Below are 13,217 nucleotides of genomic sequence, written 5' to 3' on the forward strand. Positions count from 1 at the left end.
TTCTTTTCAATCAAAATCACTTTTCTAGTTGTCTTGAATCAAAGGCAACTCCTATCATTATGATCAAATGATTCAGATATGTTCATTCATATTATATATTTCTTCACCACGACCAATGCATCTGTGCTGTACCAAATGTGGACTATATACTTTTCGAAGTTATTCTCTTGTGTATTTATATTTACTTTTTTGGAGCCACATGATAGGTGTGACTGAATATACTGATTGCAGTAAGCATCAAATGCATTTCGAAGGCTAGCTAAGTAATCTAAACTGTATTAATTCCAACAAAAAATCCTGGCATCAAGCTAATTTACTAGGCTGGAGCAAGCCTATAGTGCCTGCAGATGCAGTGAGTGTTCCTTTATCACTTAATTTGGTTTTAGCCATAGTATTCTTCAACCTTTTTTTACACTCCCTCCCTACCCCATTTCAACTCTTTCTTCTTGCTGTCTTTGACTTTTTTTTTTGTGATCTGCCTTAAGTTCACAAGGAACTTGGACAGCTTCACTCATGCTTTGTCAGGTACAGCAAGATAGCATTGCAATCTGTCTAAGCCAAAAGAGATGACTTACACCATGGTCTTCTGCGATTCCTTGTTTTGGGAGCAAGTTAAAATGCTTTCAGGTTAGAGGAATGAACCTGTCCCTAAATGTTCTGAACCCTTTTAATATAAGCAGAAATGTTGCTGCAAGTAAATCTGTGGTGGAAATGAATGATTTATAGTTTGTTATTGGAATCCTGAGTCTATTTCTGTGCTTCTGCACTATTTCCTCTTCACTATATTCCTATGAAGTTTATTTTTAAAGACCTACCCAATTTTGGAGATGAAGAATGCTACTGAAAAATAGTCTTCAAAAAACAAACTCCTGAACACTGGTAACATGAGCTTCAACCTCAGCTGTTTGTTAAAAGAGTGTGAAACTTGGGGAAAAATCAGGTCAGACTCAAAAAAACCCTTTTGAATGGAATTATTTTATCAAACTCGGTCACAAGTAGGTTGTAACTCTCAAACTTTCTTCCTCTTTCCTGAAGATGATTAAATGCCATCTCGTCTTGAGTAAGCCCTGTAGCATGGAGGAGCTTAAGGGTCAAGCTCTTCACTGCCATGTAGGCACACACTCCTCTCCTTAATAGGAGCATCCATGCTTGGATGGTATGTGACTTCACAAGTTTACAAGAAATGTTGTCATGTGGACAAGCTGCATATGTGATTTCATTTCAAGATGTATTTTCTGTGCTATGAAGTATTTGTCTTTAGTCACAAATGGGCATATGGACAGCTCAAGTAATACCATTCACTTTCTTTGCTCCTGCTTTGGAGTAGTAAAATAATAGCTTCCTCTGTCCTTTCAAATAGGAAAATGGAGCTAAACCCACTTGCCTCACAAGTGAAGGGGATTATCTGAAGAGCAGCTAGGTCTTGATGGCAGTACTTGGACCACAGGTCTGGATATTGGACTCCTTATGGGGATGCATGGCCTACCTCCTTTGTGTGACTTAAATAATCCTACAGTTGGAACACCGTTTCAGTTTTTAAATATAATAACCCCTTTTTTTCTGCTTCACTGGTTATCCACTGCCTGGAGTGTTACAGTTTGGGTTTTTTTGGGCAGTGGCATTTAAAACTTAGATTTTAATGAAGGACTTCAGGCTCAAGAAATGTGTAGAGTTTAACTATAAGGACAGGGCTATACAAGCAGAAGCCGCTGTGCCGTGTGAATAATTTCTTTGACATGCCAACAATTTTCTGCTGCTCTAGTTCCATTAGTCAGCATTTTTGCTGTTGATGATTTACAGTTTTGGTATGCTAGCATCAGGTTTAAGTAGGATGAGAGTAGATGGAGATCATAAACAACTGGCACATTTTGTACTAAATTCTATTTGAAAGATAGGAGAGAATAATCACTTGGGGTAAGGCTGCAGTGACTTAGTGGGAAATTTGAATGTTTGAATACCTGAAGATAGAATAGATCCAAAATGGTTTGTAAAATATTTTGTTAGCTGTGATACTCAGGTACAATGTTTTGTGTTGTTTTTTTTTTTTTTTGCTTCCTTGATGTTATTTGTCTTTGTGTTGGTTTTTTTTGGGGGGTGGTTTGTTTGTTTGTTTTGGGTTTTGGGGTTTTTGTTGTTGTTTTGTTTTTGTTTTTAACTTGGTTCACTAGACTTAGATAGTCCTACCCAGCAACTGGCTCTATTCGTAATGTCTAAAGCTAAATATGTGTTCAAACAATATGATTTGGGCATAAATGTGGAGTGTACAATTTAAAATTATTTTCTTAGTATTTCACAGAGTATGTCTTTTTAAATAGCACAAATTAAAGTGCTATATTAAAGAAATGTTTCTCTTTTCAACAATCTGATATTACTTTACCTTTAAAATGGTTGGGTGGAATGAATTTACACTGGAAGTAGAAAAATTTCTCTACTGCAAAGTGAGCAGTGATTGCTGGAGTCTGCAATATAGTATGAGGTTTGTGCTTAGATTCTGACCCAGCTTAACTGTGATGTGAACTCCACTGAATTCCAGAATTCAGTTATAATGAAGTTAAAAATGGCTGGGTGTTTGATCAAAAGTATTGGAATTGAAATCTGGGCACTGAGTTTTTTTCTTCTTGATAGTGGAAATGTTTTTTGTGGGACTTTTTTTTTTTTTTGGGTTTGGGTTTGTTGTTTTGTTTTGTTTGGTTTTGGGTCCCCCCCCCTTTTTTTTTATGTTCACCAAAAAAAGCAGGAGTTTAGTTGCAACACCTGCTTGATAACTAAACAAAAAATCGTGCTGGAGTGCTATCTCCTCCAGTCCTTACTAGGAAATGAGGTAATAGATCATTCCTCGATTTTCTATAAGTATTAGAATGAACTGCCACGAAGTAGGCAAGGAAATATGAGGGATATACTCAGCTCAAATACTTGACAGTGTTTGCTGTAGTTACTGGAATACTTAATTTAAATGGTATTAGGATAAGGCTTCTATTTCGGAAACCAAAGCATAACTCATCTATTTTAGAAAATACTATACCTCATTGTTTTTAATTCAAAAAATATACATAAATGCCTTTCTCTGTAATTTTACTGATCTACTGGAAAAAGAAAAAGACCACTATGCTTCAAAAAAATATATTCCTTTTTTTTTTCATTAGAATAAACAATACGTGTTTCTGTTAATAATAAAAAGTTATTTTCCTGCTAATACCAATTGCAGGCATTAAGATAGGTCTGATAGTGATATAATGGCAATTTCCTTCCTTTTTTTTTGTCTTTTTTTGTAGAGGGAAACATTAAGTAGTCAAAAAATGTGGTAGCATTTCAGAAACACCAAGTCAGGACAAACCTTTATGGTGACAGGAGTAAGATTGTTCAGCAACCCTTATAAAGCAATTTGTCAGGGAGTTTGTAGTTTTCCCTATGATGATTAGTATGAAATGATGTCTTTGAACACAAGGTTCTTCATATTTTCTGCTTAAACCTTTTCACGTATTTGTATTTAAATTTTAGTTTTGTTTCCCCTCCACAAAGAGTTTTCAATACTGGTGAGCCCAATGACACCAAATTGCATTTGAGTCTCACAGCTGTGTGTGAAATTTCTAGCTGACTTCATTTTTACACTGGGAAAATTGGAGTCAGAAGAAATAAACATTGAGAGGCTTGGGAAAATTTACAAGGCAATGAGTGTTCAAAGCATTTTCAGCAAACTACTGAAGCAAATTTAACTACAGCTTTAAGGTCAATGAAAATTGAAAGATACAGAAAATAATGAATGAAGGTCTTTGGTCCCTAATCAACCATCCTTTTTCCTTTCATAGATGTTACACAAAGCATCTCCACAGTTCATTAGCACATGACTTAGTTTAATAGATTTATTCCCCACCATAGTTATGTTTTCAGTTCTTTTGTTTTTTTCATAATATAAATAAAATCTTCAAGAATTGTGCATACCAGTGCTTAAGAACCATATACAGGCTTACTTACATATACATGCATACATATATGTGTGTATAAGACTTTTAAAGCAACATACAGGTGGATGAGTTTATTTGGCATCAATTTGCCATCCAGTTTTTAAAAAAGGATTCTTCTAATCTATATTTCTTTAATAACCTTGAATTAACTTCTCTTCCACTTTGTGCACTTTTAGGCGTGTCCAATGGCAGAACATAGGATGGAGTGCACTTCTTACCTTTTCTCTTCTCCCATCACGATTCAGATTGCAAAATGAGCAGAGTGGATAGTGGACTTGCTCTTATAACTTATTTCCCCTCAATTTTTTCTCTCCAAATAGTTTGCACTGCTCTTTGCACTGCTAGAGCTGTGGGCTAGAATTCATTGTGTTTTGTGGCAGGTGGAGCTTTTACTTGGTCATGTTCCAGGGCTCTGTAAGGCAAAACAAAATTTCTAGTATTATTCCAGTAAAATTCTGATTGACTGTCTCTACAACATAGTAGTAAAACAGGGTGGATTTCTTCTCCAAGTTGTGCATTTGCTCACAGCATGACAATATGGTAACTCAGTGGGATTTGGGACAAGCAGCATTATTTACACTGATGACAACATGCTGTTTCCCTGATAAATGTCAAATAGTGTGAATTTGGCAGGCTATACAATGTCCTTCCAGAAGAACAGACTGTTTTCTTAGGAAGGATTGTTAAGGATAAAACTGACTATGGTAGAGTTTAATAGAAAAATATTACTAAATTACCATAACAACAGTTTTGATTTTGCAATGGTAAGTAATGCCAGAATTTTGGTAGCTTTAAGCTTTCCAATTTTTGCAAGACTTTTTGCTTTGGTTAATTGGGATCTCCCAGGTTGGGAAATGTGTGTTCTCATATAGCACATCACTGACATTCCTATGTATTAATTAACGTGTGTCTCATTGAAGGTTTAGTAGTGCTGTCATGTAAGACTCTAATCATATTCTTGCAAAATCAGCAGCAAAGCTATTGACTGTTCACTTTTAATTTAGTTCTACTAACACCTCTTTGTTACATGCTTGATTATTTTAATAAACAATTAAAATTCTTTACAATTGTAGGACTGCTTTGATTATGGTACCCTTTTCAGGGCTTGAGATTTTTGGTCAGTTTTTGTTTGTTTTTGTTCAGGGTTTTGTATTTTGGGAGGATGGTGTGTTTGTTTGGGTGTTGGGTTTTTTGAAGGGGCATGGCTTGTTTGGTTTTTTGTTTTGTTTTTATTTTGTGGTTTTGTTTTTGATTGGTTGATTTTGTGTTTGGGGTTTGGTTTTTTTACTTCAGAAGATGAAATGTGTAAAATGGTGATTAGGCACCTGAAAGGCTTAAGTACTAAATCTCCCTGGGTAGGCACGTACAGAACTGACTTGCTGCTTCTTGCATGTTTACCATGAATCTTAGGTGGAAAAATACCTACTCCATTTTATCTCAGTGGCTAGCATGCTTATTAGATACAGCGTCCCACAAATCCAACATAGGAGTCTGAGCAGACTTGAGTGGTGCCTTTTTGATTGTGGGGAATGGTATTAGTAACCAGACTGCTAAGTAGTCCTTGGTATGTTAAGTTCCTATTGAAGCTACTCTTGTTATGTTAAATAATTTATACAGGCCCAGGGAGAAGGAGAGGCATTGATTGTGGAGCCAGCTTGTCTGTGCATGCACTGCAATGGGAGGACAAGATTGAAGTGAAGTGTGAAGAATGCAACATCTATAACAAGGAAGGATGATCACTTTTCCTAGAATGCCCAGTGGCCTGGTAGGAAAACACTTGAGATGTTAAAAGCCTGGGTTGATATCCCTGTGACAGTCAGGACAGATTTGAGGTCTCCTGTCACCAAACCTGTGTTCCCGTCCTGGTTACAATAAGGGGAAGATGGAGTCTTTTTGTGTCTCTTTACAGTGTGACTTAGGTATCTAGCCTCAGGAAGGAACTCAGAGCTGAAAGTGCTGGGTACAGTTGGGTGGCTCCTTCTGCAAAGGCGTGTAATTTAGGTTGTGATCCTACCCAGGGCATTTCTCTACAGCTTTGACATCTGCTTGCTGGATGTCGAAGTGTTAGCTCTCTCCCACTAGAAGTGGTACCAGATGGTGGTGGTGTGACTTGTAAATTCTGCTATGCATTTATCGCTGAGAAAATAGAAGCTACTGCTCTAAGTATTGTACTGCCTCTGTCCCAGACACTATCAGGATGTCACTGATAGTGATATCCTATATCAAAGATCTGCTAATGATCTAGAAAATGTACTGTCCTGCAGCAGTGATCTCTTCTTTAAGTAAACAAATGGTGCAAAAGCAGCCCTGGGATCTTGCACCATGTCACTGTGAAGGTCTGTGAGGCTGCTGCAGGTCTTCAAAAATGTGTCTATATCCAATCCCATGACTGCTGAGTGATTTTCCAAAGAGAGCCGAGACAGATTAAAAGAATACATATGAATTACATTGCCACTACATGGCTCTAGTTTTAATGTGCACATGTTTTTCAGCAGTTGATGATGGCTGTGCTTCCTAGTGATCCGAGGGCCTATGAAGGGGATTTTCCATGTGTAGTGCTATTGATTCTCTGTTAGCTCAGACAGTAGGATCTGCTTATTTTAGATTTATGTCTCAACAGGATGTATCCATCATAAAAACTATGAAGAAATTTTAAATTGCAGAGACTGATTTTAAAGCTGTTATGTAGAGCGTTAACAGGCTATAGGAAGATGCTCTTGAGTTGCGTGAAAGAGCTGTACCAACATTTCTCACAGCTTGCAGTGTTCTCACTGCTTTTGTTAAGTATAATCCTAAGGATGAAGTTCCCTGATGCCCTGGTAATCACTTTTATTGTTGCTGCATTCTTCCCAGGACTTGGCATGTGACTTTTAAATAATGTTCTTGTTTGTTTTACAGATTCTAGGTTGGACTTATCATAGGAAATATGCACTGTGGTTGTTACCAGCTCTCTGTTCTGCAACAAAATGACTAAGTTTGTCAGTTCAGTATTGCATATTGCTGTGCCAATGATCCTCTTCCCTTGAACCTCAGCTCAGCTGCTGCCTGCTACTTCAGTTCATGCTAAATTTGCAATCTTGACTTCATTGAAGTGCAAAATTGCCTTGCTTGTCAAAAACTGGTAATACATACAAAACAATCCAGTACTTTATTTTTTTTTTGTTCAAGTCGAGGCTTATGTAGGCTTAGGAAAAGTTTCAGAATTTCCACAGTATGTGAGCAGCTGTTTAGGTTGTGCAAACCATGTTAAATATTGAAGAGTTTAGATTGACTCATATTGGTGCATCATTTTAGTGCTGTAGTAAACAGCAGTATCCATCAAAGTTGAGCTTAAATGGAAAAGCAAATGATAGTTTAATTAATTCTTGGCAATAGATTTGTTACTGGGTTTTTTTTGTTTTGTTTTATTCTGTACATTCTGCCATAGAAGCCGACCATCAAATTTGCTTCACAAATCTGCCACAGTATTTAACAATAAATTGTATAGATTTATCATGAAGTATGCTAACAGCATCGTTCATAGTATTATTCATGGCCAATTGTGTGTGAATCCTCTGGTCAAAGGAAGGATACAGCACTAATTATCACACTTTACACATGCCTGTAAGAAGGTTGGTTTAGATGTCCTATCTTCGTGCCAAATAAAATGGACGTTGTTCTAGGAAAAGGGCATCTTATGTCAGGACTTTGTACATAGGAAGAATTTGTACTCAGTATATCTTTCCTACTTCAGTTCTTGTAAAGATAAAACCCATGAGAAATAGCATGTGATGCTTAAAATTAAAACAAGATCTCTATGCTTTTTAATACAGTAAATACTTCAAAAGCTTTTTGCATATTGCATGCTGCATGACAGAATTTGTTTGACTGAATTTGAACCTTCTATCCTATCCTACAGCCTCCTGCCTCCTCAATAAAGTAAGCTTATGCATAGGATAGGAGTTTTCTAAATCTCTCATACTGAGCATTTTTTGGTTTGTTGGTTTTGTTTTTTGTTGTATGTCTTAATGAAATATTCATTTGGACAGAAGGGAGGAGTGATTATCAATCTCTTCTGAAAAGGACTCTGTGCTACATTTCTCTGTTTATCAATTCCTTGACTTTGTTACTGCACTCACCTATTACCTCTATCATGATCAAACTTTTGGTGATAAATGTTTGAACTCCCATCAATGCTGGAATTTAGCTTTTACCATTGTCAGTCTTGGTTGGTAAAAATCAAATTGGCATTAATGTATTCCAGCCAACCACAGAGCTTTAACCAATGAAAATGTCTTACAATTACAAAAATATATATATTCTTAGATTGTTATCAGAGCTCTTAAGAACTTTATGTATATACAGGAATTGTGCACTCAGATCACCCAGAATTTTGAAACTCATCCACAGTGTTTCTGCCAGTAAAAGTTCAGAGATTTAATTCTCCTGACAGGACCAATAGCAAGAAGGTTTTCTCTTGAAGGAGAATAGAGCAGAGCAAAGTCTTTACAACTTCTGTTTTGGTGGTGGTTTGCGATCATAGTTTCTAGTTTGTTGTGGAGTTGGTTGGACCAAGTCAGACTGATAGGCTCTTTCAAAGGAAGGGTGAGACACTTACATAAGCAGAATTTGTTGTATTTATTTACATTTATCAAATGTATTAAACCTGGCACTGCATGGTGTAATATACTGGATGTTATGGTGGTTTCCAGGCTCCAATTTTGCATTCCTGAGCTACACCATTTTAAATGTTTCCCAAAAGTCTTACTGAAATGCCTCCAGAAAATCAGATCCTTTCTCAGTCTAGAGTGAGAATGTAAAAAAATGTGGACTCAGTATTTCCTGTGGAGCCCCATCTGGACTAGCACAGCAGCTCTCTGTTGGCTCAGGATAATTGAGTGGTTTCCTGACTTGCCCTCATAAACGAGTCTTTACTTGGATAATCCCTTCCTTTCCTGGCTTGCATTTTCATTTGGCTTCTATTTGTTTTTATATTATATTTCTTGTTTCCATGCCTATGATGGCTGGATGCTAGATGTCCACCAAAGCCACCTCAGCCGCACATGAAAGCGAAAATGTAACAAAAGGCTTATTGGTTGAGATGAGGGAGAGATCACTCACCAATTGTCGTCATGGGCAAAACAGCCTCGACTTGGGGAAAATTAGTTTGATTTATTACTAGTCAAAGCAGTGTAGGGTAATGAGAAAATAAAAACTAAATCTTAAACATCTTCCCTGCACCGCTTCCTTCTTCCTGTGCTTAGCTTTTCTCCTGAATTCTCTATCTCCTCCCCAACAGTGCCTCAGTGGGGTGGGGAGTGGCGGTTACACTCAGTTCATCAGGTGGTGTCTCCGCCACTCTTTCCTCCTCAGGGAGAGGACTCCTCACACTCTTCTCCTACTCCCTTGTGAGGTCCCTCCTGGGGGAGACAACCCTCTGTGAACTTCTCCAAGGTGAATCCTCCCCAGGGACTGCAGTACTTCATGGACTGCTCCAATGTGGATCCCTTCCATGGGGTGCAGTCCTTCCAGGAAGGCATGGGGTCCTCCATGGGCTGCAGGTGGATCTCTGCTCCATGGGCTGCAAGGGGATAACCATGCTTTTCACCACAGGCTGTGTAGGGGAATCTCTGCTCCGGTACCTGGAGCATCTTCTCTCCCTCCTTCTGCACTCACCTGGGTGTCTGCAGAGTTGTTTCTCTTATATATTCTCACTCCTCTCTTCAGCTGCAATTGAGCAGGTTTTTTTCCCCTTCTTAAATTTGTCATCACCATTACTGATGGGCTCAGCCTCTGCCAGTGGCAGGTCTGTCCTGGAGCTGTCTGGCATTGGCTCTGTCAGACACAGGGCTTCCCCTTCTTCTGACAGCTTCTCACAGAAGCCACCCCTGTAGCTCCTCTGCTACCCCAAACCTTGCTATGCAAACCCAGTCAGTGCCTCCAAACTAAAAGCTACTGATGGGCAATATCCCTGTCTTAGGGCTATGCACCATAGCTGTGTGGAATATTTTGCTAATACAAACTGAATGTCATATTTTACTGTGTTTTGCAACATAATTTGATTTGTTAAGGCTTGCTATAGAATCAGGCTTCTTCAATATTTTTTTAGTGACCTTGGCAGTAATCTTTAGATGCTGTGGAGTTTTGAAATAGCATCAGTAGAGGAGAAATAGACTAATGTAGGAAGAAATGAATTATCTTTGTAACATTGAATAGAGAAATATATAGGGGTCATATGTATACAACCAATAAAAAGAATTTTTTCTTGAAAATTTTCAACTGGACAACTCGACAAGGAGTGATACCTGAGTGCTTTGAATGAGAATAAGCTATTGTCATGATATAGTCTGAGTAAATAAGTGCAAGAAAAGGATATATGAAGGGAGGCGGTGCACAATGTGCTGGTGAGGCCACCATGGCAACAAGTGTATATTCTGGTCAGCTTTGACAGGGCATGGAGCTGGTTGCTTCATGGAACATGCTTGTTTCAGTACATTTCAAGGACAAGGTTCAACTCAAGAACACAAATCCAAACTATTACAATGACATTGTGGAAGAACAACCAGTTTCAGTGATATGGTGTTTGTGGAGCACGTTAGAAATACTGTTTCTAATTTCTATGCTCTGAGTGCTTATGAGGTGCTTTCCAAAGAATTAACAAAAAATATACCTGTATTTTTGGTGCTTGTTATGCAGTATTATGTTGTGATCTTACAGTGTTATCTGTTTGGACTTGATGTGTATATTCATGTGTATTTTATGAGAAAACTGGGTTTCTCTCTAAACTTAAGGTTTCTGAAGTATTGGAAGTTTTCTGTGTCACTAGTGAGAGTGAATACCCAGTAGGCTTTTACACAGATACACATTTTGACCATTCAAAATAGTATAGATAATTTTATTCTAAAATAGAGACTGTAATGGGAAATGAGTAGTGAATCAAGTAGCAACAGGTCTGATTTGATCACTTCAGTGGTAATGGAGATGGTTGGAATATGAGGAGCCCGACTGTTACTGAGGTGGTCTTTGAAAACAGGTGACAGTACAAGTGAGCAAGAACATTAAATAGTGCCTCTGTAAATTAATTGCACTTAATTTTTTTGTTCTACGCTTTGAACCATTCTTTTATGGTTGCACATGGAGTGACTGAAGATGTAATTCTGTTCTCTAGCAGCAGCACTGGGATATGTCTTACTCCAGTGCAGATCTACTTTGCAACCCCTATCCCAGCCCATGGACTTTTGCTCCCCAGGTGCTGCTTGAGAGCTTTATGATGGGTGAATCATACTTGAGCAAAGCCAGGTTGTCCAGGAATCTGCACAGAGAAGACAAAACTCACCTCCTATCATTGACTCTACTGCCAGCTTCTCCACAGCATAGAGCTGTTGTTTCAGGCAGTGAGCACTGATGACTTGCATCTGCTCAGCTTTGCAAGCCTTCAAGTGACATGCATTAGTCCACCAGGTATTACCAAGTCTCTAGTAAATGTACTACTGTCCTGATTGTGCTTTATCATTTCAATTTAGCTGTCTTGAAAGCTGGGTCACTGACAACCCTAGTATGAAAGTATCGAAATTCCACACCTGTGTGTACTTCTGTACTTCCCAAAAAGTGACACGAGCTTCTCTATCAAAGAGTAAAATCAGTGTTTCTTTCAGGAAATACCAGTTTCTTCTGGTGTTTATTCCACTTCTCTGCTTCTTTGGATTGCAGATGCAGAAGAGTAAATAAAAGGGACACACTTGTATGCAGGAAGGAAAACTGAAACTTGAGGGATTCTTTTATATATCAACCATGAGCTGGCAAATACATCAGCTGTGAACTGGCAAGTACATCAGCCATGAATAGGCATATAGCTATGACAGTTTCAGATAAATTCAGGCCAACAGTATTGCCAGTAATAGATTTGTACTGCAATTAACAGGATTAGGGAGCAGCATTCATGATGGGAGTACTAGAGATATCAGGTGATTTTTTTTTTTAATTATTATTATTATATTTTCAGATTTCTTTTCAGCTCCCATTTCTCTGTTTCCTTGAGCAGAACAGCAAAGCACAACTGATGTAGCAGACAGACACAGCTGTTGCTTGTCTCACTACTCAAGGTACTGCTAGTACCTTGAATAACACCTGAGTTGTCTTCTGTTACCGCTCTGTCACTTTTCTGGGGAGAATTGCTGTTGGATGAAGGAGGGAAGAGAGATTGCTGCCTGCTTTCTCTCCCTTTGATTTATGCTGTGAGCTTTGGCAGGGTTCTCTGGGAAGGTTGAGGGGAAGGGAAGCCAAAAGCACAGTAGGTATGGTGCAGGACAGTGTTTGGGAATGGTATCATCAGAGAAGTGCAAAACATAGGATTTTTATATATATAACAAGTGATTGTTTTGCCTTGTCTGTATTTAGACCTGTATTAACAATGCTGAGTATGTGTATCTGCCCTTAACTCTGTGTCTTTTGGAAAGCAGTTAGTCTCTGAATAAAAAGTATTCACATATTATATCTGAAGTATAATATGTTTTATATTATATTTTAGGGCTGAAGGTTCAAAATTCTGTTCTTCAGGTACCCTTCCAGAAGGAAGTTCAGGAGATATTAGTATTCCTCTTAAATGCAGAGAAGAAAGGCAGAGGCCAAGTCGCATTCCCAAAAGTCAGTAAAATATTAAACTGATGGATTTCCCATCTATACTTCCTTATCTGTATTTCAATTTCTCATCCAGCCTAATAAGTATTATTTGGTTGAAGTATATCTTTCAGAAAGGCATCCAGACTTGCCTGAAGACATAAAGTGATGGAGAATTCACCACTTCTCTTAGTTAATTAATGGAGATGATTAGCTGATGAAAGACGAATTTATGCCCTGGTTCAGTTGTGCCTGGGGAATTTATTGCCGATGGTTGATGTGAAAAAGCATTGGCTATATTTCTGAAAGAGCAGTAATGTGGTAACTGGGTTTGGTAAATACTTGCATTTTAATAGCCTCAGGTCCAGATGACAGACTAGAATTCCTAGTATATGGTAGTTATATTTCTGGAGATATAAAGCAGAAACCATCATGGCTGGTAAGTTGCACCTAGAATATTTTTATATCATCAGAGAAATAGGTAGACATCAGACAATCTTGTTTTGAGCATGAGCCTGTGAAAAGCTATGACTCTAACCCAAGAATGCTTAACCTTATGGTATTAATAGGTACTACATCACATGGAGTGTGATGCATTAGGTGTCTTCTCTGATATTCCAGCCACAGGTAAAGGAACTCTTGTTTATCACTTTATATACT

At 38.1% G+C, this 13,217-nt stretch overlaps 1 protein-coding gene across 9 annotated transcripts in view; it reads left to right on the plus strand.

Annotated features, from left to right (window-relative positions):
- The window catches only part of GABRA4 (gamma-aminobutyric acid type A receptor alpha4 subunit), a 72,852-nt gene that overhangs the window by 22,653 nt on the left and 36,982 nt on the right, over positions 1-13,217 (plus strand). For 7 of the 9 annotated variants that reach the window (XM_017804301.1, XM_017804311.1, XM_017804291.1 and 4 more), the window contains one exon: positions 12,498-12,584. The exons of 1 other annotated variant lie outside the window; for it this stretch is intronic. In XM_017804301.1, coding sequence (XP_017659790.1) covers positions 12,498-12,584 — 87 coding nt within the window. Of the gene's footprint in view, positions 1-5,579; positions 5,728-12,497; positions 12,585-13,217 lie in introns of all 9 variants that reach the window. One more of the 9 variants, XR_001873055.1, reaches the window with a different exon arrangement.

The sequence above is a fragment of the Lepidothrix coronata genome, unplaced genomic scaffold, assembly GCF_001604755.1.
Source record: "Lepidothrix coronata isolate B3197 unplaced genomic scaffold, Lepidothrix_coronata-1.0 Scaffold0, whole genome shotgun sequence".
Classification (NCBI taxonomy): Eukaryota; Metazoa; Chordata; class Aves; order Passeriformes; family Pipridae; genus Lepidothrix; species Lepidothrix coronata.